This window comes from Spea bombifrons, chromosome 12 (genome assembly GCF_027358695.1).
Source record: "Spea bombifrons isolate aSpeBom1 chromosome 12, aSpeBom1.2.pri, whole genome shotgun sequence".
Taxonomy (NCBI): Eukaryota; Metazoa; Chordata; class Amphibia; order Anura; family Pelobatidae; genus Spea; species Spea bombifrons.
In genome coordinates, this window is record NC_071098.1 from 10,441,308 (window position 1) to 10,467,823 (window position 26,516).

A 26,516-nucleotide genomic window follows, 5' to 3' on the forward strand; every position below is an offset into this window, starting at 1 on the left:
GTTTAGATGTAATGTACGTTTTACATTGTGATAAGGTTGGTAGATAAAATCAGGAAAATGGGCAGATTCTGTGTTTCTATATCAACTTCTATGGAAGTTGTGATAATTAGTAAATTTACACAATGTTGTATGACACTAGGTCTAGGTACCTGGGGACTTTCACAATGAGCTGACCCTGAGACTCTTGAAATATTAACCTTCTAACTGCCCATGGTGAAGATTCCATGTAGTGAAATGCATTAACCAAATTGCTCCAATACCAGCCCACATGGAAACTTTGACATGTATTTATGTAAAGATACCTTTAATGGAGTCACCTGCATTCAAGCAGGGATAACAAACACAGCATACTGGCATCGAAAGCACCAATTGAAGTTTTTTATACGACCGCAGTAGTGTAGAATAGGAAGGGGTCGGTTCAAAACTGTGTGACCCTGAGAATCTACCCCTTCACCACTAGACCCTGAGATTGGGACAAACACCCTGAGACTCCGGGCAAACCCTGAGGCTTCCCAGATATGTATATTCACATTCCGTCTGCAATCCTCGCACTCCGTATAACCTTCTTTTCACCTGCATCATCCATTGTAAATTAACCGCCGCTTAAAGGGCTTATCTGCATATTACTCCAGTTATGTCTCAACCCCCAAACTTAGAAAAAAAACCCACGAAAACAATATGAGATGTCCGTATTACATAAAAATGTTTCAGGATAATTAGGTGGCCCTTACGCCGGCATTTACTTCTTCAAGCCTTTTTAATTCTCTGGGGTCTTAAAGGTTAAATTTGTCTTGGTCTATCTTTTCCATCCCGAGCGGTAAATACAAAGTGGACCCCGCGCGGAGAGACAGCGTAGCCAGAGATTTTATCGCTAAGTGAAGCGCATTAAGGGTAGGATTTACAGCTCCGGCTTCCTTTATTTATTTATTACCCCCTCCTTCTCACTGAATTCTAATGAGCTAATTAGCAGAGTCCCATGGGCCCAGGGTTTGTGAGCGGAAAGGAGGGGCAGGGGGGATAAAAAAGGAGAGGAGGTGGGGAGAGGTGGAGGGGGGCAGCGGAGAGGTGATAAGGGCTCGTTAGGTGGTATCAGCCTCTTGTTGCTGCCTATAGTCTGGCTACGGAGTAGATCAGCCGGGCAGCGGGATTATACTCCTGGCACGATTGTAAAGGGTATAGGTGGCTAGCTGGGCACTGCCACGACATTCCTTTTTAACCGAAGGGATGCCAGTGAAGTAATGCAACACTTTGCTTGCCCCTTTAATAAGTAATTGGTTTAAGTTAAGATGTCAATTCTTATTTATTTATTTTTTTGTGGGAATTATGATTTAAATCACAGCTTTTATCTATCACGCCCGCTTTAAAGTAGTGCAATTTAAAGAAGAGAAGACCTTTTTAATGAGGATGTACGTATTAGACATATAAATATAAAGATTGCTCGCTATCCAATTACTTACCCAAATTCCCTTGCTTGTTCTATGGATGTCGTGCCCTCTCTCCTCTGTCAGGTAGTGACCCCACTCAGTTAACTTGGGCACCGCATCAGATGAGTGTCTGTCTGGATTAAGACAGACCTATTTACCGAGTGAGTTGTGGTCATGCCCGGTGACAATCTAGTGGTCATTGTAAGAGATCGGTGAATTGTCAAATTCAGGCAAAAGCCCGGTTTAACACAACCTAAGCCATTCCTTGGTCATTGGTCATTGGCCATTTAATAAGATGAATATCATTCCGACGTGCTTGTATTTATTAGAATGATATCATTATATATATATTACTCAATTGTAAAAGTATCCGTTAATGTGCATTGGATGTCATGTGTTTCCTTGTAGTTTTTTGGGGTGCATAAGGTGTAATGTTTAATTATACAATTTTCCTGGTGTTTGCAAGAACCCATTAGAACGTAGCTGTTGACGTGTACCCCTTTGTATTTCTGATGTCCCCTGTGTTGGCTTTAATGGGCCTAGCTTTCGAAGAGATAAGTCTACCCCCACGAGGTCTCCATCCCAACTCCGCAAACCCGCACACCCCGTCGGTTACAGCTCCTCTCGCTGGTACTTTAAGGGTGACGGTAACATTAATCTCAGTTTGTCCTCTGGATGAGGCTTCTCCTCTGCGTTCTGCAGGATTAAAAACACAGAACTGGTAATCACTTCATAAACTGCTTACCAACCAGCGCTATTTACATAATATAATACGCTCTGGCAGAGCTGGGAAGAGATCGCACCCAAAAAAGGATTAGGATGCAAGGCACTGTCCTTACAGCCCTATCCCCTGCACTTCTACCGGGTGGGGGGGAGGGAGAGGTATCCAAATCCAGGGTATAAGTGGGTGATTAGACATATGGGGAGGGGGGTGAGAATAGGCGCAAGTAACAAGGAGACGTAAAACCTTTTATTTAATATCCAGCACAAATCTGTAGCCAGACAAACTGTAAAACGCTGGCAATGTGAAGACTGGCAATGTGAAGACGCAGTCTGATCCTATTAGTTGCAGTGCTTTATCTGCACGTTAAGCCCGCTCCTCTGCTGGGGGCTGCTAGCCATGGTGCTGGAGAGCGGTATGTCTGCCCCAGTAGGAGGGAACTCAGCAGGGAGATGGGGGATTTAAAGGGCACTCAGAAGCTGACGTGCCCTTCACTAAGTTCACGTTCTTAGGGGCCGAGCACAACTTGAAGTCATCTTCACTTTTTTTGGCTCCATGCAGACCATGTGCTGTGTGTTACCGAGACAAAGATGGGGGTCCCAAATCATGTGAGTAAGAGGGCACGGTGGGAAAGAAAGGTGTTCGTTTGTAAGTGGGGAAGTCATGTAAGGATATTCAGGATGGCTGTAGGCATGTGGGCCCCTAAAGAGTTAACAGACTTTCCGCGAGTTGCCATCACACCTGTAATCCTTGTGATCACACACATTTTCTTGACTTAAATCTACAATATGACATCATAAAAGTATGTGTGTATGAAAAGCAACTCATTACAAAGATATTGCAACATTGTTGACAAACCATTGACAAAGTATTGGCTGTGTTCTGAGCTGTGTTTTCCTTGATGTATTAGATACTATGTGTGAAACATAGACTCTATATTAGGTTAGTAATCAACAGGATTTGTAACATTGTTAAGAGGGGAAAGATTGATATAATGCACATATTAGAAGTATGGAAAGGTTTTTTGGATAGTTCTCCTTTTTTGTTGTCGCCCATAACATTTTGGTATCCGGAATGTCATATCAGGAGTTTTCCTTGCTGTGCAGGGGCTCTGAATCCTTCCCGGTGTCTCTTAACATGAAATATTAGTTCTGTAATTACTGGAAGGGGATAGATTCTCCTTGTCATGGCTGATAACCCCACGGAAATAATAATGATTTAGAGCTCTCTATCCGGTGATCTTAGAGCAATTGATAGAAGTTGTTCTTTGCAGTTTTTAATTGGCGCTCATTAAATTTACTCCACATCCTCAACCATGCTGAGATCTGAACGGACAGGATTCGGGTTTCTTCTGTTACTAGGTGGAGCTTGTAATTGTTCAGGCTTTTTTCTCCATTTTATAAGATTTAAAAAAAAAAAAAAAAGTGTATTAAAAATATTCCTGTGAATCATAGTATCCCAGGCTGCAATTGCTTTAATAAAATTTAGTATTGCAAAAAACAATATAATACATTTTAAGAAAGTAGCAGATAATGTTTGTTTTGTTCTAAATCATCGTGCCCCCCCCCCATCATCAGGACTGGGTAAAATGTTATTCCTAGCACCTACGTTTTTGAGTCTTTTTAGGCTCTTTTTATGGAAACTAATGTTTGACTCTAAATATATTTATTTATTTAGCGCCTACTTTCTACATGTGTTAGTCCAATAATACCATTTTTTGGGGTTATGTCTTTATTAGTGGTCTAAGACTTTGTAAATATATTGTAAATTACTTATCTAGACTAATATTTTAAAAATAAAAATCTGTTAAATGTTAATGATTTTTCGCAGTTAACCTAATATTACTATTGCTAATATATATATAAAAATGTCCAACTTGTTTGTATGCTAGTTGCACACATGGAGAGATTTTTTTGTTGTTGTCCCATGAACACATCAGATCTCTGCTCTAGTAAGTTCTTTTCATTTTCACTAACAATTACTTGCTTTCCTTTCTCCTATAACAGCCGTGATAGCGACCTTTCCAGCATAATCTCCAACCTTCATCAGAGCCACCAACTAGTAATGCCAGAGAACCAGAGCAAGAGAAATAGCCACCAACTCAGTTTTCCATCAGCAGGTAAAGTCCTCCTTCTGTTTTTTTATTTTGCCGCACATAAGTAACCTAGAGAACTGTTATGGGAAACCAACATTTTGGAAGTTGAGCTGCTCTCCTTAAGCTACCTGTATGAGGTCTGGCTATGCAAATGGCTCCGCAGAGATAAGGTAGCAGCGAGAGGTTACGGCCCTGAAGATGGTCAACCCCAAATATGAAGAACATGTAATCATATTTATGTATAGTAAATATTCCACCTCTGTTCCCCGTGACATGAGAAATGTAAAGTTGTATGTGTGTTTCAGATCAAATAACTCCTCCATGTGTTAGGAATTTATATATATATATATATATATATATATATATATATATATATATATATATATACAACCTTATTTTAATACCAGCTAAAGCTTCCTTTTTTTCAAAATAACATTTTGTAGGTTAATCCATTTCTATTGTATTCAAATAGCAATAGCCATAAAACCGGTAGCCAAGGTGAAGATGATGCATGTGTTCCCAGATAGGGTTAACTGTATCTATCCTTTTACTTTTGTTTATGGAAGCTTGCGAGTGATAAGTACTGTCTAAGGAATAATTGAGTTGAATGGAGATATGAGTTCTAATCTCAAAGCAATTATCTACTTTTGGTTTTAACAAGCTTGATAAGCAAATGTGGGTACTTTGGCCGTTGATGGCTACCTGCAAACGTCCAGTTAAAATATCGTGTGCTAGATTTTAAAGGCTCCGAAACAAAAAAGGGGAAGGATTTTTCATGGGGTATGTTGCTGACTCCCCATCCTTGGAAAAGGTTAAGCATAACCATGTTTTTTTCCCTTTATATCTAACGGTGCCATAGAGCTGACACTTTTTTGAGTTAAGTGCTATTGATTGTTACTGTTATTGTTAATATTTGCTTTGTTGGTTGGCTGACAGTGACACCGTGATGGAAGAGTTAACCAACGCCATTACTTTCTAACGGCTGATAGCTTGTCTTAATTTCATCCACCCAGGCTGCTTTTTTATTTTTCCGTATGAAATATTGGCTCTCCACGGATTGCCGCACAAAGTCACACAGAGGTCTTACACCCAGGTCTCCTTGTGACACTCAGACCATAAGTCCTGAGTATGAAAGCGATGGATTTTATGGTGGAGGAGGGAGTAAGGCCAGAGGGAAGCAGTAGAGGCAGCGAGAGCTGATAACATCTAATTGCTATATTGATCTGTCTCGGAGCCAGCGTGAGAGCCTGGGGGTGATTGAGATGTGTATTCCCTTCCTATTCAGATCTCAGGGACAGACTGATATGATTTATCCAGCTTAACCCTATCGTTGCAGCAAGAACAACTGCTTAAACAAAGGATCATTTATTCTTTCTATCCAGAGTGCATACGGTGTGCTCAAATTTTAAAAGTATATAGGCAATGTGTATTGCGCAATATTTACAGATACATTTGCATTCTAGACTTGATCTTAAGGTGTGTTGATTAGGACTTGGACTTGCATTATTCGGATTTCTTATTATAGTTTATAGTCGTATTAATGGATGTTGGCTCATGTGGCCATACTTTGTTACCATGGACATGATGGTGACTCTCAGCCAAGGTTCATTGCATTAATCCTTGTAGTACGTCCTGGTCTTTGTAGGCTGGTGGAATTACTCCATGTCACAGTAATACTTGGTTTCAGCATACATTAGAACTCCCCTGTTTATGGAACACAAGCACAGCGTCTTCAGAAGGTTATGGAGAAACTGAAGATAGCTGGTGATGAGCGCAACTTAGGTATATGTGAATTCCAAGAAAAAGCACATTGCTACATATACCTTTGTATCTTCCAAGCAAAAACAGACTGAGGTTGTGCACACAATGTATTGTTTTAGCTTTAATGTTAAAGTTATCCCTTATGGCCTGTCTCCCTGTGCCAGAATATTGCATGGAACTCAGATAACAAGGGTCAGGTCAGGTCGCGTGATCAATAATAACCCCCACTGAAGTATCTGTCAGGAGTAGACCACTTTAAGACACGTGGTTAGGGATGTTTATTTTTTAAGTAAATTCTCCTTTTACGATCTTATTGATTGAGAATGTGATGCCGGGGTACCTATTTTTCCATTTCTCTTCTGGCATTTATAGACCAATCTATTGGGATAAAAGTCAATGTATGAGACTGCCCAGAAACTGGCAAAATCATCAATCTCGTAGTGCCTGCTGAGTAAAAAGGTGGCAAGCTGTGTACTAAATTGGTCTATTTTTGCTGTACCATGGATTTGGAGTCTCGTACAGTACAGAGACATTTAGAACTATTGGCCGTTTGAATCCAATGAACATTTTTTACATCAAATTTTACATTGTTTAATACGGATTTTCAGAACCAACACACGTGTGCTTGAGAACTTTGCCGAATCGGACAATCCTCAAACAAGTTAATTATCATGATCTTCTAACCCTTGGGCACCTGGTCAGGTTCAAATAATACTGAACACCTTCTCAAACTGACATGATTAAATGAATGCTTAATTTTAGAGTTCCAATGCCCTCACATCAAAGCCTGTGGCATGCAAATGAATAATGAAGCAAAGAGATAGAAACCTCTATCGCTTTTCTCATATCTTATATTTTACAGTTCTGTACACTAATTCTACCTGCGTATTGGTGTTTTCAGGTTAAAATAAACTCTCCTTCTATGTATAGTATGGGAGCAGCCTTCTTAAATTCTTGCTCCCAGGATCTGCATGATTATAAATCCCTATTAAGTTGTATATCACCTATTGTTAAGTTGCTGATTGTTTCTGATTGATCAAAAAACAAGTACGTAAGTTTAAGATAAATGTATTAATGCCAAAAGCTGTCATTTCCCATTTAATCTCTATAATAAGACAGACTTGGGTAACTAAGTGAGTGGTGCTTTATGTCATCACATTGCTTTCAAATGGAAGAGCTCAGTAACGGCTTTAAGGGCTTTTTAAAGCTAAATTAACGGCAAAACCTTCTAAGTAAGATATACTGTGGAATATAATTAATTAATAGCCATTGTCATCCCTTAGAGGCATTTTGCCCCTATGTCCTTGAGCCAATATTACCGGCAGTATACCGTGATTAGCCCTTTAGGCTATAAGTACATACCGTGCATTGTTGCAAATGTCAAGAAAACTAAATGATTCAGAACCTATGACCGGCGACGCTGTTGTTTTTGTGATTTTTCCTTTCATTTTGAAGCAAAGGCAATTCACAGAACATTTAAGTTTTGAATAGAGCATAAACAGAAGTCGGGCTCAGAGTTTAAGTCAGGTTGGAATATATTTGCCCCGACCCGTATTTAGTCCGGGACAATTGGATGTCAGTGTCTCTACAGTAGAGAATTATCATCCCGTCCACCACGGGCTTTATTATCTATTCGAATATAATGCAGATTAGAGGGAAAGGTAGGTAAACGTTTGAGGTGACAGAACTGCCCTGAGCGCGGAGGCAATCGGTACGCGGGGTGAGATTTATATCTGTGTTTAGGATGAGATTAGCAGGTGATAAGACTCAAGGTGCAGCGCTGGCTGAAGCTCAAGGGTTTATCTGAAGGGAGAGAGGATGATCTGAGCACACGGCTCACTTTAATCTTAATTGGAAAAGACATACAAAGGGATGAGGCAGCCATGGCTCGCTGACAGAGACAGCCCAGAAAGCTGCAGGTTTGCACATTAAACACAGATTTAGAAGCCTCTTTAAGCGGCTCGAAGTGTCTCTGTAAACAAGCACAATCCTAGCCATCCACTTTAGCTAATTCACCCGGCCCAGAGAGGGATAGCAGCACTTCACCCGCCGATCGCCGCCGCCGCACATACCTCACTCCAAAGGGCCTTACGCGTCTACCACCTACCATTAACCCTGTCTTTTCCGGACTGATACGTGCTATGGTAATACTATTACACTATTGTATTTGACTTGCAAATTGTTTGATTGCTTTAAGGTACATACGAGAAGGTGAGATTTCTTATATATAGACTGCAAAAATCGTTGTTTGAATTACTCCGCCATTTATTAATTGCCGTAAACTGTATGTATTTACAGAAATATTTTTGGCATGTAACAGCCAAGACTGACTTGCAGGTCTCAGTTATAGCAATTAGGAAGTTATATTCTCTTGTTAAATATATCGCTGACATACAATTAGCAATAATAATGCAGAAATTTGGGCTGGCTGTTCCTTTTAACGGTTTTGCATTATTTGAAAATCTTAAATCCCAGTTTTTTTGAAGGTTGTCAAAAAAGTTACTTCACATTTTTTTAAAGTTTCTATTTCACCTACCCTGCTAACTTAATGTACTATTATATAAATGCAGCATTAAAACAGCATTGCTAGTATCATTTAATCATGTAAAATGGTGACTTTTTTCGGCAGGAGCGCTTAATTGTCATGTGACACAAAAGCAGGTACTGATAGGTTATTGTGGTAGGAAATCAGAAGTCTGACAACCATCTGCATTGTCTTCTATGTGATTTAAACCTTTAGAGGAGATGAGAACATGGCAGGTCTGCTAAGATTTATATCCCAGAGTGTGCGATTCATGTTTGGAGTGGAACGGCACCTTTAAAAACACTTCAGGGACATATAGGCGTGTGGTGTAAGCCAAGCTATGACGTGAAGTAATATTATACTTTACATTCTTCACAATGTTTAAGCGGCTTATACCTGCAGGCGCTTTACAATCTGGTTTGAGGCATGATTGTAGCTGCGTGGCTGTAAACGTTTAATATGGTTGTAACGTAGCATATGGTGTGAAATATTCACCTTATCCCCCGCTTTCAGCGGTTTTCAGGAATCATTTTTGCGTTACTGTATGAACCACTTGTGGGCTGCCAGATGTGTTCTGAAGCATTTGAAGGGTTAATCCTGGAACAGGATATCCTTGTCTCACCTGGGAGGCAGAGTAACAGATATGTTTGTTTAACGTTGGATGCCCAGAGCCAAATGTATCATTGGTCTTGAGTTTAAGACAAGGGATACGCGTTCCTCCTGATGTCATCATTCTTAAACTTCACCTGCGTTAGACCTGACCGTGGAGCTGGGAGAAGACACGTAAGGCTTTTACACTACTGTCCAAGTAGATGTTTGTATGGTAGATACGTCCGTGGAACGGTTTGCGCTCTTATCCTAAATTAAAAGCCCCAAACCACTTACTACCAAGTAGACTTCAACAGATTAGAAGAGACCAAGCTCAATGTATCCACTTCATGACATAGAACAATGACAGACATTCTAATAGGAATTGTATGAATAATCGTGTCTTCTTTTTCCCACTACGAGCTTTGTTTTTTTTAGTAGCTTAATTAAATTGACCGTTGGGTTGTACGCTTCATTATGCCATCCTGGGGTTATTAGGAGCTGTTTAGACGGGCAGCGCCATTCTCGGTGCATCCAGCGTGATAGGAATGTAGGATTCACCGGTTTCTGGGCATGCAGCTACACGCCAGGGTGTGAAGGGCTCGCCTCACTACACAAAGAGGGCAGGTGGCACGAAAAGGAATAAGGGAATGAACCCGACACAGCATGAGAGAGAGACATTGGCCATAAGGAAAGGACACTGATGGGTGTTGGGTCTCCGAGTGAAAATATACATTTTGTAATACAACAAATGTGAAAAAAAGTGTATGCAACTCATTCGTAGACTAGGTTGGGCTTTGAGAGAAGAATTCATAGAAATAGCAAATTAGGTCAGTATCTTTGCAAGATTGTAAGAGACACCTCGAAGAAAGCAGTAATGGGAAGAGACAGGGAGTCCATAGACCGGCTGAGCGCCTGCAGCCCCTGCCCTTCTAATGGGATGTGTTAGAATTGGTGCTGACAGCAGACCTGTCTGAGTGACGACTTATTAAAGGCTTTGTGGTTTAGATCCCTGAGGTTTGCACAGCTTTCAAGGTGCTGCTGCTTCTCAGCAGACAGGACCTCTCCCTCTCACCACCTTCCTATCTGTCTCTCTGAAGCCCTCTTCAGGTCAGTCACAGAATCAGAGCGTTGCTGTTTGTACCTCTCTTTACTGCTTCGCACCTCTGTCCTCACTCTGTCTGATAATCTCCCCCTTTTGCTCGCTGCTAAGTGTCTTCTTAGCTCATCTTGGTTTTGCCTGGACCCGCTGTCTGCGCTGCTGTCGGGGCTGGGGGTAAGAGCCGTCATATTCTACGCTCATTCACTACTTTTAAAGCACTTCATAACTGTTCCCGTAGAATAAAGTTTTATTATATACATATTAGGAATCGCATGTCTCTAGCATGTACTTAAACATTGCCTGACCATCTAGCACTGATATGGTTAGAAAAAAAATCCTGAAAATATTATTATTTGTCGTAGTCACCTGTTACAGGTATAATTAACATGTTTTATTCGTATATATAATCTACATGCATAGGCTCTATTGTTTTTTATGTTTGTATTCTGCTTGTGATTGTATAATTCCTTCCGTGGTTCTAAGCACCACATTTCTCTTCTTGCCTGTTGGGTTTGTGTTTTCCGCTTGTTTAGAACGCACGTCCTCTGTTGTCTGTCTCTGTATTTCACCTCCATTTACTCTTAATGCCCACCCTCCTCCCCAGCCCTCCTCTTCTTGCCCCCATGGTCCTCGGGAAGAAGATGGTTTGAAGGCTTTTCCGCTTTGCTCTGGGCAGAGTCCCCCCTTACGAGCTAATCGGCGGCGAAGCTTCAGCCCCAGTGGGCAAACATTAGATCAATAAGTTATTAGCACCATTCTGTCAGCCATAATGTGGAGATTGATTGTGCGGGAGGCTTGGTTTGCCGGCTGCCACTTCCCCAGCCTGATGAAGATGACAGATTAAGGGAATAAGAGAGCGGAATTATAGAAGTCTGTGCCATCGGATGTGTCCTGGACAGGGGAGGTGTTGGCCCCTATGAGCCGTGGTTGACGCCAAGTCCTGGCATGGGCACTTTGGGCTCTTAAAGGCTGTGCTGGGGTCGACAGAAAAGCTCTCTAAAGTCACTGTGGTTAAGTGCTACCTCATTAGCTGGGCAGAGGCAAGAGGTGTCATTGCCTTATTCCTAATGCCGTCTCCCGCAGCTCTGTTTGCCCTGCAGGTTACTTCTTAATAGCAGAGAGAGTTCCAGGGAGCGAAAAAGGAGCGAGGTGGGAAAATGAGAAGAGAAAGCCAAGGCGGCAGAAACAGGATCAAGAAAGTGAAGATGTCTAAAAGGGACTTGGGTAATAAATGGAGAGAGAACAGAATGAAGGGGGTATCGAAAGCATATGATATAAACAGAGTTAGTGCACGGACGAGAAGCAGAACTTTTTTTAAGCATATATTTCCTGATGAAAATGTCATAATGATAGACAACTACTCGGCACGTATTCTTTGTAAGCAAAATAAATAAAACCGGTCTTCATAACTGTATATAAGTACCCGCGAACCTGTGCTCTCACAGAGCCTATATCTCAACCACTGGCCTTATTTATTGTATGTATGCTATATAGCCACATAACACCCTTTTATATGGTAAAAGCCAGGCGCAGCATACAACTTTATTAAAGAGAAACTGCAAGATATTATAATTTTTCTACGTCCGTTTCTGTGATTTGGAAGCCGTATCATTTGGAGAGGTTTATCCCTAATTGAATGGCTTCCCGTTTCTGCAATCTGTGCACCAACCTTTGGCTTATCCCTCAGGCAGCCATAAGGCTTATACAGTAACAAACACGGAGGATCTCTTCGGAACAGCTTCTCGTAGGCTTTGGTGGGAGCTTTATTCAAATGTGTTTGGCTTCAAGCCTACGGAACTCGGAGGGGTGCCGAAAAGCTCTCACCTGTCCTGTTTTTTTTATCCCGCTGGGCTAAAGGTGTTCTACCACAGCTTTACACCTTATACATGATGGATGCCACCCACATGGTACACAGTGTTCTGCCTTTGTATAAAGATATAATGAATGCCTGAAAAGCCAGGCCCTTAATAAAAATTATTTTATTATTAATAATATTATTATTATTTATTGATATATCCCCACTCCACACTGTTCTTTGGACACTATTTGCAAGCTGTGGATGCCATAGAATAATGGAGAATTCCCTCTTTAGTGTTTCAGCACTTAATAATTCTCTTTCTCTTAAATATATGCACACACTCTTCCGAATTCATAGAGGTATAGGTAGCAAGCGCTTACAGCATAGCGCAGTGCGTGTTGGGCTTAATAACCCCGTGGATTTCTCTAGCCTTGCAATTGATGATCCACGAAGTGTTCCCTAAGTGTTGATTGTTTTTGGGTCCAAAATATCCCTCCTCAGCAAAATCCGCTCCAACTCCATAAAGCATGCCCAAGATCTGGGACGCTATTCCTACCCCAATCCCACTCACATCTGTCACCCCGCGTGCCGATAAACAACGGCTGTCAGGATGCTTTGGGTGTCAAACAGAATGGAGACCGCGATAAAGGTGAGTCTGTGGGTATGATCAAGTATCAGGGCGATGGACCGTAGTGTATGGACAATTGTATTCCTAATGAACATTGCTTTAGGATAACTGTGTAGGAGCGTTCCCCGGTACTTATGGTTTGAGTGATACATAAGTTATATATGTGAACGTGTTTAAGAGTGGAAACGTTGTGAACGCAGGGCAGGGTCACACAGCCTCGTTCCTTCTAAGGATGGGCTTACAAAGGGAGAAGTTGATCTTCATCATTGTCTCACCCTTTAACTTGCCTGGATTTTAATGATTCCAAAGTGAACACGTGTCTGGATAAAGTAGCATGTGGCATGTGTCTGAGAAGTTATCTCTGGTGCGAATGCCTTTAAGGTTTGGTAAAAAAACAGTTTACATATATGTAAAGTGTACTTAAGTATGCTTCCTGCTTCAGAAGAAGCAGAAGGGGGGAGGGGGCTGATGTCTCATTCTCTACCTTCCTACAAAAGAGACCTTGTGCACCAATTTGCAAGCAATAGAATGCATTCAAAATTAGAGCTGGAATGTTCCTTAAATCTTAAGCATATTGTTGAGCGCATGAGTCGATACTGAGTGTACCTCTGAGTATGCATACTTATATACTGAGTATATCTCTTATGGCGGTTTGACTCTGTGGAGTAACATTGCCCCGCTTCGCTTTGTGTATGCGGGATTGTGTGAGTCTGTGGTTGAGTGGCTGCGGTGTTAGCGTGTGTCTCTGAATACATAGTATGGTAGCGAGAGCGCGTCTGTGAACGCTGTCATTGTGTGTGTGTATTTGTTTTTGTCAGAATCGAGTGAGCGTGTCAGCGTGTGGGTAGATTCTGGCTCGGCGCACATGCCTGTAGGTTCCTGCCCTTCGCGGCTTGTAACGTTCCTGGCAGAAGTTGTCTCTGAAGGTTGTGTGGACATCTGCCAGTGTTTTGTGCGTGCGCAGTACTCGTGACCGAGAATACCGTCTGTGACTTTCTTCAAACTTTGCCTCTACTTGTTCTTTGTCTTCCTCGGTGCCTGCGAGGTATGTGAACCACACGCAGGCAGAGTGATAGTGTGTGCTCTGCCTGCTCAGATCCATATCTTAAACGTGTAAACACTGTATTTCTCTGAATGCTATTCGCCCTTTGAACCCGTATTTGGATAATTATATGGGTTTGTGTGGAGGGGAATTTTTGCCCCAACCCCCTTTAGTTGTACGAGGCCGGGGGATTTGGTGTGTATTGTGCCCTCGGTACAAAGCCCGAGTCAGAATGTGCTGTTAGCGGAAGGAGGCTCGTTCCTGGAAGATGCCGCATCTATAACGAGCCCTTGATAGATGAGAATTTGAAGCTTCCAATGACAGCCTCTTCCTTCCTGCCGCGTGCAGCAGCGTCGGCTCCAGCCTCCCCCAGCCACATAATAGGAGGGTATTGATTGGAAATCTGCGCAAGGGGGACGCTGTAATTGTATATTAGATATTTGCGTTGGCTTCAGCAGAGCTTCACTAATGCAAAAAAAAAAAAAAAAGTCTGACGTTTCCGTAACATCCACGAGCAGAAGGGCAGGGAGAGGCAGAGGAGAAGAAGAGACAGGCAGGCAGGCGAGGCGAGACAGCTGTAGAGACAGAGACAGCCAAGGAAAGGACGAGAGGCGAGGAGTGTAAGACAGAGACAGCCAAGAAAAGGAGGAGAGGCGAGGAGTGTAGAGAGAAGACCCAGGCGGAGAAACACTGTAGAATTTCAGGCTCTTTCCCAGTTACTCTGCACCAGGGTTTTGAAAGCCGTGGAAACACACGGGGGACAGATGATGAATCTCAGTAAGGAATAACCTACGTTCAATATTTTTATAGCTTGAAATCTTTTTTTTATTGATCCTCGCTCTGCACGAGCAACCGGCGTGCCACGCAGGGGCAAGCAGAACGCACGGTTACATCCGTGCACGGCGCAAAGGCTTTTACGGTTGTTTCCTAATAATCGTTATCTCTTATTTTCTCAGGCTTAAGCTCCATTTGTATCTAATTTCACAACATGATTTTTTTAAAATAGTAAAACACTGTTTGTATATGAAACCTATATGTTTTCCATGCTATTTTTATGATATTTATCTGCCCCCACCCACACCCATTTCTCCCAATGTATTTTTTCATATTCTGTTCTCTGTTTCCCCCCCAGATGACTTTTTAGGAAAGAAGCGAGAATGCTCTCCCAATAGTAACAGCGAGTGTCCTGTGGAAAGCAAAAAAGCCAGAAGCGAGTCTCCTAAGGGTGAGTGATGTCTTGCTCGCTTCCTTACAGCTGGTTGTAAATGGAGGGGGTGGTGTGTGTGTGTGTGTGGGGGGTGGATTGTAGGGTTGATGGAGGGCGTGGAAGGAGGGAGGGAGAGTTGTCAAGGTGATGTGTTTGTGGAGTGTTACAGTGTAGCAGGAGGGAGGGGAGCGGACCATGGAGTGGATAAAAATGCCTCATTAGCCCACCCTTTCATTGCTCTCAGGGACATCGCTCTGCACGCTAATGATTCTCTCTGCATGCGGATGGGTGTTAATGAGGCAGCTAAAACTTTACATGATGTAAGTCCAGACATTAAGTCGCGATCTTAGCCGACAGTGTTGGACTCGATGAGGAAGAGTTCTGCCAAATTCAGAGCCTTCACTCCGAAACTGTAACACAAACAACATATAGAGCTCTGTCCCGTCACCTTCCCTCGGACCATTACATCTGTCTGCCCTCAAAACATTCCCTATAGATTGAATAGGAAATATTCACCCTATTAACCCAAAATTGACTGCTGTGGTGATAAAACCATCAGAATCAGCGATGCTCTTCGGTTTGGCCTGGCATAACCGAACAACTTCTTGGCTAAGGGAGTCTCCCATACCTACCTACTACCTATTATGTTGCGAGATTTAAGTACCGATTGCAGATTTTTTCTCTTAATAGATTTTGATTTTATATATCACTTCCGCACTTTTCAAGTTCAGTTCTCTTAAATCCAGTTATTAATTCCAGAGAAATGAGTAGTAGGAGGATAAAATGTCTTATTCAGAGACAAAGTAATGGGAACGCCATTAATTCATATTAAATTTGCTGAAAAGGAGGGATAAATATTTAAGGGACGAGACCTTGGCATTATGAAGACTTAGCCGGGATATTGCATAATTCTGCAGGATTTGTACTCGGAGGAATAAGTAGAGACAGTGGGACTCACATTAGTCACTAATCTAAGACAATGTATCCCGTCATGATGCAGTTTGTCTCTCCTAAATCATTTCCAGAGGAGTCCGTATCGTTCTGTTGTGCAGATGAAGAAAATTAAGTTAAAAAAAAAGTATTATAATAGCTACAAAATGCGACTGTCCATGTGAAATTAGTACGGGACGGGATGGGTAAACATGCCACTTTCAAAGATTTCTTATATATATTTGTTAAAAGTCCCTCATTTAAATTGTCAGGATGATACGTCTCGTAGTATCTATGAATAATGATAGTAACCCATCTAAAGATGAACTGTGATGGGCGATGAAGACATCACTAAACATTTTAAACATGCAGAATGCTGTTCAGACTCCAGACTTTTCCATATTTAAGGGATGGTTCGGTCGTGTCAAAACCGATGGTCTATTGGTATACCAGAGCAATTAGGAAACTGGATCCAGAATCTATAATCAGAGCAGATATTTATCCCCCACCTCTGAATCATCTCATGGTGTTTATGGATTATAATAAGGAAAATATATATATTTTATATATATGTTAGAGTTTTGCTACGGTTTGTCACAGATCAACTTTCCCGAACTAAAGCTCAGTAGCCCAAGGACAGTATATAGGTGGTTTTGATAAATGAATTTACAGATAGTTGCGTTAAAAAATTTGCCATTTTCTTTAATTTTCTTGATTTGTCAGGGCCGGTTCCCAAACTTGTTGTTTAAATATCCCTACGCAATGCATTGTGGGAAGCAGTCATCGGGAGGATAGTGATCAGAGCTGCATGTGAAGTCAATCTGTTTTATTTTCCCGGCAGGACTCATCTTTCTCAGGCCGTCCATCTGTCTGTTTTCCTGTCCTCTTCTTATCTTTCATGATAGATCTCTATTTTCACCTTGGCTTTTTCTCCATCCCTGCCCCACCGCTTCTTTCCCTACCTGCCCTCTCGTGCCTCTCTACCAAACCAACCATTCAGCCTTGTTCCGAGTCAGAAGAACTCTCCTAATGCTCCTCGGCACTCAAACAAAGGAGCTGAAGTTGGTGTCTGCTCTCCATTTATATAGCGCGGCGCTTAATTACACCGCGTGGAGATCAGGAAAAAAATAAGATGATGATGATGAAAAAAAACCTAGCAATTAATTCTCTAAGCCGCTTTCCTGTTCGCTCTACCAAACTAAATTAATCAGAAATAATTAGTGTTTTTAATTTTTGGAGTCTCGCTAGATTCCTTCCTTTGTTTTGAGGTCTCCTTGAATCTTTCTCGTTATAAGATTGCATGGTCACGAACGAACCAATGACTGGCCTCGGAAGCTTGAAATTAACCCCTGCTCTGCCAGCAGCAATACTTTCTCACAGTTGTAATCATAAAATAATGCAATATAAAGAGACTGCTCATTTTAACTTGGCTACCCAAGTTGTGCTTGAAGCGGTCAGTGGCAGGAAAGCACTCCCATTTAAATCAGTGAGAGCAATTTTTGAACATGCGTATGGGGGTCTAAATAAGTATATCATGTGTGTATAACACAAATGTGAACACATTTCCTGCATGGAAATAGCGGGGGACGGGCAAATACATAAAGACCCCCCCCCATGCATTTGCAAAAGGTACACAATGGTAATGGAAGGTACCTTAGTTAATATATTCATTAAAAGACCAAATGACCAATCTGACAATTTGTTTCAGGTCACTCTATACAGCCACACATCCCCAAAACCATTTACACAATGATATATTGTAACAAATTGTGTATCACTTCAACTTCTTAAATGTTTCATTATAGGTTTGTTGTCACTTGCACATTGAAGTGTTTTATCAATATTGGGATACAGAATTTATATCACTATTGTTGCCATCTTAGACAATAGACAATCAGTTCTACCATTGCCTTTGCTGCTTGGAATAATTTGAATAGGTTGTTAATGGTTTGTGGTGGTTGTAGGGACTGTGGCACCATAATGAAAGAGAGGAGGGTTTGAAACTGTATCTGCTAGGCCTTTCCAGCAGTTAATGGGAAGATATTTCCTATTACGCTCAGGTCTCCCGCACTCTGTAAGATATCACTTGAGGGGAAGCTTGGCTGTCTATCCGTTCAGCGACCCACTCAACCTTTCAAGCTGCCGGGAAGACGGTTCAGGAACCGCTAATTGGCTGGCTATGAAAGCTGCAACTTCTGCCTCGGCCACCAGATAATTGTTCTCATTGCGAGTCGGAATGGGAAGACAGACAGACAGATGCCGCTGTCTGGTCTGTACATCGGCTCTCTGGTGCCTGCAGGAGATTTGGCCGGATCAATGTCCAGTCGTTGGCCATATTAGCTGGTAATGACCAGAGCAGACACAGGAAAGCCGCAGCGAGCATGGTATTAGCGAGCGCTGAATCCACATAAAGCTCCAGATCGGTTTTGTCTGGACTTCCAGCTAATTAATGACCCCCGTATTCTGATAAAGGAATATGAGAAGACTGTTCTCTTTAGCCTGCTGGCCTCTATCTCTGTGTCAGCAGGTAGAATCTTAAGCGGCCCAGTTTTATTTTTTAATCCTTTTACCTAAAGATGTATTCCACTTATTGTCTGCATGCATAAAGATACTAACACTAATAGAAAGTTCCTGGGTTTTAAAACCTTGCATGAAAGATATTGGCCATACGGACCATAAAGCCAGTTTTAAATCGGCATCCTAAATCAATCAGATTGAAGCAAGTAATTGACCGGTATATGGTGAATGCTTGAGATCCTGTCAGAAACATTCAAAGGATCTATCTTGCTAGGTAAAAAAAAAAATCCACAAATGAACTGTATGCAACGGCTGATGGTAGCCATTTTTATCTTTCTTTCCCCTCCCCTTTTAGAAGAGCCGTTGTAATTAAGGGCGCTCACTTTTTTTGTGGCAGTTAACAAGAATAGCTAGAGGCTACACCCCGGTTCAGGCTACAGATAATTATTCTTTCACTCGTAGGAAAAGTCAAAGTGGCAACTGCGCACCCATTGGCTTAAAACAAGCCGTCGTCACGTTTCCTACCGATAATCCTGCTTCTGAATGTTTTATATGTTGTATAAAGCAATTTTAATGTAAGCGGTTTCATCATTAGTATTCTTCTTTTTATATATATTTTCTTGCTCTCGAGTCCCTTTAAATTTCACAGCCCCAGCTGTATAAATGTCACGTTATTCCCAAGGCTCGCAATGTCTCTTTACAGAAAGGTCAGCGCGTACCTCTCTGTGCAGGTGACAGGACTATAAATAGGCAGGCGACGGCGTGTCTGTGATTAGCGTGCAGCTGCCGGTGCCGCTGGTCCTATAGGTGCGCCCAATGTGCTTCGTGGTTTTAACATTAACAATCGTGATTATACCTATGGAGGACCAAAGGGGTTGGCACCCCACCAGCACTCAAATGGTTAATTGGACCACCACCCACTTTTTTGAATGACATGGCTTTGTATGTATAGAATTCCCCAATTTACAAGCGTGCCTGAAACATGTTCCTACAGTGCGGGGCCTCGGTTCGCGTGCATGGTGGAAGGTGATGTGGGATTAGGTTATCGCTTCCCTGCTGTAAAATGCAGGAGTATGTTTGTCAAAGAAAATAATCCCCATTACCAACACTAAGGCACTTTGATAACATGTCACAGGGGCTTCTTGGTACATAGACCTTTGCGGCTTCAACGTGTCCTTTCATCTCCCATAATCCTGCCCTTCTAGGGGCTTGTGAAGTGGTAATTATGGTTTTGAGGACAATAAAACCCACAGGATCGGATATCTTTTCCTTCCACCGTGTGTAAGGGTTTAACCAAGACTAAAACAAGAGATTTGTTGCTTTGTACCCCTTAGTACTGCGTTAAGCGCCCTCTGGCACTCAAAGGATTAATAAAGTTCTGGGGCTAATATGTCCGTTTTTGGTGAAAATCTAAACGATATCGCTTATCTGAACCCTGGGATGATTTGATAAATAAACCGTATATATAACACGCCGTGTGTGCTGACTTTGATGTATGTGTACAGTGTTGGGTGAATGAAGATTGAATTGCTCTCTTGTTCATGCAGAAAACTCCCACACGCCTCTGCTGGAGGAGCCGGTGGCCCAAATGACCCCCGAGGAGCACTACAGGCGCATGATGTCGGCCCTTAACGAGCATGGCAGCTTCGAGGAGCAGCAGCAACGCCTCTACCAGCTGGCAAATTCAATGGCAGTGCCAACACACAGCGGTAAGGCCAAGTAATGGACATGCCTCGGGCAAGTGGTACCGTTCTGCTCTAAAATACCCCACATATGTTTTCCATCTTCAAAGAAAATCTGCTGGTAGCCAAATAATTAGAAATAAAGAAGGCTTGGGCAGTGTTTTGAAAAGTGCATTTTTTAGGCGATGAGCCCTAGACAGGATAGGCCTTATGCCTATACATTTCTCAATGACTTAGGTCCTACGTAAACCTAACAGAAGGTGAAAGATTACTGCGTTACCATAAAGGAAGCCGTTCGGGAAAAAAATCTGTGAATACATCCTATAGACGCCACATTTCTCCCGAATCCAGTGAGATTCCTCTTTAGAATGAGAGCGAAATTCTCAACGTGAGGACTACATTCCTTACGGAGACGCGCAGGGCCTCCGGGAAACTTTCCAACAGCGCTCCAATGTATTGCACAACCCCCTGGCAATTACAGTGTTAAACTATAAAAAAAAATGTTCCGTCAGAATAATTCTTAGCAGATTTCCCTCCGTGACCGTGCCAAATCCCTGGTATGGTTCAAGCACAGCTCAGTATCAGCAATGCAGAAACCATAATCCGAAGGGACATCCTGCGGACCCCGAGCCTGGTGGGCAGCCGGTAGATAGTATCAGCGGGAGTCCCGCCGGCTGTTTCCGCTGGGTTAGCGAAGATTTTCATCCTTAGGACTTTGATTTATTAAAATCATTACTCTCAGCGGTGAGGGAGAGCCGAGGAGCGGACCTCATTTATTAAAACGTACCCGTCTGGGGAGGGGGAGGAATGCATCTCCAATAAGTAGCAGATTCCGAGATGCCATCTTAGAAAAGCTCACGCTAACGGCACAATAACTGATCATTCGCTGTTATTCACCCCGGGAAAAGGGACTCATTAACCGAATAAGGGTTTTTTTTCACCAAATTGTGGAAATACTTTTTCAGGCATTAAGATATCTCACTAAGGTGACGATAATAGAAAGAAGATATTTTCTTATCTTTAGGTAAATAGAACCCCAGATAATTCTTTCTTCACTGAGAAGGGATCCGTTTCTACATCTATTAATGTATATTTGTGATGAGGGCATTGGATGTGATAGGATTGGTTAAGGTAACTAATGCGGTGACAATGTATTTCTGTTTAAGACAGTGTTATATTGTATATTGTGGATACTAAGACCTGGGTCCCTTACTGGGGCCAATCTGGGCCACGAGTAAAGTTGTTTCTCAGGAGGACTGTGCGGAAATATTAAACATTTCACGGTTTAAGGACCCATGAGACAGACCTGCATTTTGACCCCCTAAAAACCATTGACTCTCAATGCCATCTTACAAGTCTGGTCCGTTTGACTTTGGCGATATAAACAACCCGTACCCTTATCAGCAGAATCGCTTACTGATGCCAAGAAATCAATATTTTGAGTTGATGGTTATCCCGGTATTACAGCCGCCATGTGTACTCGGACAGCAGTTTAACCTCGTGCCCTGCCAAGCGCTTCCCCTCGCTCTATGGTCCTTGTAGTGACCTATTTTATACTTTGGAGCATATAAATCAGACCGTTTCTCTGCCCTCTCACCCCCCACCATGGGGTGACTGAGTAATACGTTGCTTGCGTTTATAGAAAACACAGTTCGTCAGTAACTATGGCAGCGAACATGTGGTTTTCATTGTGTAGAACTGGGAGAGAAATAGACAGGGGGGAAAAAGTAGAGAGAAGGGAAAGGACGCAGCTAAAAGGAGCACAAACATAAAAGAAGGGCAGAGATGGAGCGAGGCAGCGTGAAGGAGCGGGATGAGCAGAGCGAGCAGTCAGGTAAACATCATAAGGGTACGTCGGTGACGGAGCTGCAACGTGGGGAGGTGCTGCAGATCTGCGGTGTTCTGCTGGATGCTCATCTGAGTGCCGCTGCCTACCTGACTCCCTCCCGGTCTTTGACAGGTTTTTCCTCTCTTCCCTGCAGATCTGCTCCGAGCCCGACAAGAAGTGGCAGCTGCCGTGGTGCGAAATCCAGGGGCTATGGAAGCTCATATTCCCTCATCCAGTAACTCCTCGAGTCAGCGGAGGAAGCAGGGCCTGCCGCAGCACCGAGACACATCTCACTTCACAGACAGGTAACACAACCCAGAAAATATACATACTGTGCTGAGTGGCCACCATTAGCCAAATGGTCCTTCTAGATGCGTAAACCCCCAGGCATTGTGTCGTGTATCACAGTCCTTTAGGATAAGGACCTCTTAAGTTTATCCAGCTTTGAGAAGTTGTTTCAAAGATAAAGAAGGTGTAGAACAACTTGCCCTTAGTATTCTTTTTACCCCTTTGTACAATAAAGCCCAATAAATATTACTTTATAGTTTGGCTTCCTTACTTTGAATGTCCTTTATATTGATTTCAGGATATGTGTAGACTTCTTCATATCACTTAATATTATATATATTTTTACCCATTCATGGCTTAATACAGCCCACGTTATGCATGTCAATAAACATTTTTGCAAGATACCTCCCAGGACGGTATTAAAGCTGATCTAAACCTCAGACTAAGGGGATCATATATGAAGTGTTGCTTATTGTGCAAAGTGGTAAAAATCTGTTGTATCAACTTATCAAGTGTTTAAAATAAGCAGGTTGTAGAAGGAGGTTTACCCGCTAAGCTCTGCTGGGGTAGGCACCCATGTGTCCGGGTGTCTTGCTAGGCCATTTATCTAGCTTTATGAACCTTTTTCATGGCAAATTCAAAAGGTGATAAGATTAAGCTGTCGGCTCCCTCTCTCCCTGGTACTAGATTAGGAATAAAATCTATACGGCCCCCAGTGCCCTGCAGTGAGTGAATTATACACAGCGCCCAGCGCCCTGCAGTGAGTTGTACGCGGCCCCCAGTGCCCTGCAGTGAGTTGTACGTGGCCCCCAGTGCCCTGCAGTGAGTTGTACACGGCCCCCAGTGCCCTGCAGTGCGTTGTACGCAGCCCCCAGTGCCCTGCAGTGAGTGAACAGTAACCTGCTCAAAAACACATTATGTGTTTTCACATATTTGAAAGTAAAAAATAAATACTTATTGGTAGACTTTTGCGTAGAAAAACGTTCATACTGAAGAATCCGGCATCCTACTGAATTGTGAAGTGATGACCCTGCTTTATAAATGGTGCTTGGGTTCAGCCTCTCCGGTAGGAGCGCATTAAGCGTGACAGTGTTGTGGGAACAGAGGCGAGCGAAGGGGCTTGCACTTTGGCTAACCCTCCCCATCGTGGGGAACGCTGCAGACACAGACACGCCAGGGCTGCGAGGATCGCATGGTTCCTGTCCAGCATAACTCCAGGAAAACCTCCCAACCTCTGTGTGGCCTGGACCTCTTCCAGGGAAGTCGGGGAAGAAGATGAAGAAAGCATGTTAGGGTGGGGGAAAGAGCCAGAGAGAAAAGTGTGTCTGCGGAGTAAATTCTGGCTTGGGACTATACTTTCCATCTGGAAGGGAGATGGTCCTTTTCTGTATTCTGGGTTTTGGGAGGAAAGCGGGGGAATGTGGTGGTTGTTTATCACTCGATAAAAAACGTTCTTTTTCTGGGCAGGTCCAGATCTTCTGCCGTTGATTCTGGCAGCAGAGCACTAAATAACGGTTGATTCCAGTAAGAGGGAGGGAAAGACCCAAGGCTTTCTATAAGATCAATGTTTGGCAAACAAAAAGTGTGGTTGTTTTTCTTCTGTCTGGTGTCGGCTTGACGTTGTGGAGTTATCTGGCTGCCGGAGGGCTAATTGCCAGACTTAAAAAAATAATAATAAATAAAGATCTAAACAAGCCTTTAAACTCTGTTGACTCTCTCTTCCTCGGAATCCACCAGTATCCGGTTCTCCTTGTCACAGAGGTCATTGAAACAGTCCAGATCCAGCGTGTTTGTTTTTTATTGTATCTAAAGGGATTCCGCACCTCCTTTCTAGTTGAAGCATTAAGGAGTCGGATGGAACTTTCCTGAGTCTTAGACGTTTGGTCGTAACGTTAATGTGTTTTTATATCATATCATTTTTTTCACGTTGTCATATTGTCAGCATTTGGCCAGACTGAATAACCTCAGTAAAAGGGTCGGTTTAGGAATCAACCTGATTTAGATGCTTTGTGACCTTGAGTCTGACCCCCCCACCGGAGAACCTTTTGGCAGCAATATGAAAATGAATGCCGGAAGACTGATTGGGATCTTTAACTTTATGTATCGTTCAAGTCAACAGATCTATTTTTCCGGTGCCTCGCAAATCTCATTAAGATGTATACTTCAGGCTTTTTTAGGAGCCAATGAATTGGCAATTGATTCAGGTGTTCCTAGATACGGTACCATTTCTTTTTTCTTTTGGCTTCATCGACCTGACGTTTCACATTATTCTGATATTTTGCATTTCAGTGGGACTCTAAAAAGAGCCGTTTGGTCTAAATTAGCCAATAGCTGCTAAAATGTTGTTTTGAGTTTGAGTCTGCCTGAGCAATAGAACATTGTGGGTTAGAAGGGACAAATCGTGACTCTGAAGTTACACGCTGTGTCTCCCAAGTAACATTCTGCAGATGATTTCATTGCCGATCAGAACATTTCATTGATAGCTCGCGCTATGTGCTTGCAGACTGATCTGTACCCTTTAAGAGTTAACAGTAGATCGTGGAATTGGCTGGCCTGGAGCACATAACTGGAGCCGTGAAACCAAACTCCCTCTTTTTGTTCTATGCCGGTTCCCTCCCTCGGGCCGGGTGCGTCAGCGGAAGGTAGATTTATGGCAACCGGAGAGAGGCAGCCTCTAAGGGAGAGGAGCGCAGGGAGGACAAGGCTTGGCATGGGGTTAAGATTCCATCCCGGCTTCCTGTGGGGGAACTCCAGGGGAGGGAGAATGACTGAGTATCTTCACAGCTCTGAAATCCATCCATTCCAAAGCCAAATGAATGCTGGGATTTGTTATCACCTGGCACGGTGCCTTCCATCCTAGCAGCGGCTGCTCGCGCTGGAACAGGAAATTACCGCCACGATAAACCGAGGAATAATTGCCAGTCCCAGAGCTCAATCAGAGCACCCCCTTTACATCCGCTCCTCTTCTTATTTATAAAGAGGGTTTTGTTTAAAGGCACAGGCGCCAAATGAATAGCCGACCCTCATCGCGGCAATGGCAGCCGTGCATATTATTTTTACCGTAGTTTCTGCGTATTTAAAGGGGCTGGAATTAGGGTTTTATTGTGTCCCGGGAAACATTTACACAAAATTTATTATTTTAACCTTTTCCAGCTGGTTTCCAGAATAGGGGATATGTTCTTGCTTTCCTTGTTTTTTTTAGGAGGTTGGGTTCACAGACAGTTTGTTGCCCATTGGGGTAGGCGTGAAGATTGAGGTTACGCCGGGTATACATCTACATGCGCAGACGTAACTGTAGCCCGCTTGCAGACAGGGCTGGGTTAAATGAACGGTAGCGCGTTTTAACTGTGTAATGGGTAGCCCCGTAATAACTTTAACTATTGATTATTTGAAGGCCATTAGCGCTTATTGTTAAAGAAAAATCGATTCTTTTAAAGCCTCGTGAGCCGTTTGTCTCCTGTTAAAGGACATATCAAATTTAGCAGCGTGCAGCTCAAATCCCTTAATGCCCTGGATGGCTGGAGGAGCCGTGCTCCGAGGAGCGGAAAGTGAAGACGCAGACATCGGATCCAGCGGCTGGGAGCCGGCGAAGCAAGATATTGCATTAGCCACCACAGAGCTACAATCCAAATCCTTTAGTCCCTTGCGTTTCTTGGCTCCAGAGTACACCAAGAAGTGTATTCCGCACAAGCAGAGCTTTTTAACCCTTTATGTGCATGCCAGTCTCTAGAACAGAATATGCTGATGTCCCCTTCTGCTGTCAGGTACCAGGCAGGTACGCAGGTGCGGCCGTTGCCTTTTGAGACACAATGGATAGGTCACACTGTGTATATCTTTTGCTGATTGTTTGAGGGAACTTAACACACCAACATGGCGTGAGATGTGTTAAATTGTACAAGCTTGTGTCTGCGTGCCAAAGATCCAATGGGGATCTGCGTGCGAAGAGATAGGAGCAACGCATAAATACTCCGTCGCATGGTACTGCGTATAGTTACCCCCGAGACGTGTATATTATTTTTATTAATATAATGATGTAGAATAAAGAACTATGATCAGTATTTTGTGTGATGTGAATAGTCCGTAAGAGCGTCTTGTTATGTCCGGTAGCTTTTAATTCGCATGCCCCGCGGTTCTCTTGCGTGATACACGCGTTGACATTTCTCTGCTCCTCCGCACTTATATTTGCGGTTAGAGATTTCGGACGGCTTCTCGCCGATGACGTGAAAAGGCTGTAGGGGTCCTCCTTGTTTCAATTATGGAAATTACAGGGAGGCGTACAGAACCACGTCTTATAATTGCATCATGCTGACCGCCGCATTCTAACTTTATTGGTCCTCTGCAGAGGTCCGGTGGGAACAGTCTCTATGGCAACCGTGCATTG

General features: G+C 43.0%; 1 protein-coding gene across 5 annotated transcripts in view; it reads left to right on the plus strand.

Annotated features, from left to right (window-relative positions):
• SAMD11 (sterile alpha motif domain containing 11) overlaps nt 1–26,516 on the plus strand; it is a 75,013-nt gene that overhangs the window by 35,744 nt on the left and 12,753 nt on the right. For all 5 annotated transcript variants that reach the window (XM_053452299.1, XM_053452300.1, XM_053452301.1 and 2 more), the window contains exons 5-8: nt 4,152–4,264; nt 14,816–14,908; nt 19,885–20,046; nt 22,002–22,152. In XM_053452299.1, the coding sequence (XP_053308274.1) occupies nt 4,152–4,264; nt 14,816–14,908; nt 19,885–20,046; nt 22,002–22,152 (519 nt within the window). The remainder of the gene's footprint in view (nt 1–4,151; nt 4,265–14,815; nt 14,909–19,884; nt 20,047–22,001; nt 22,153–26,516) is intronic.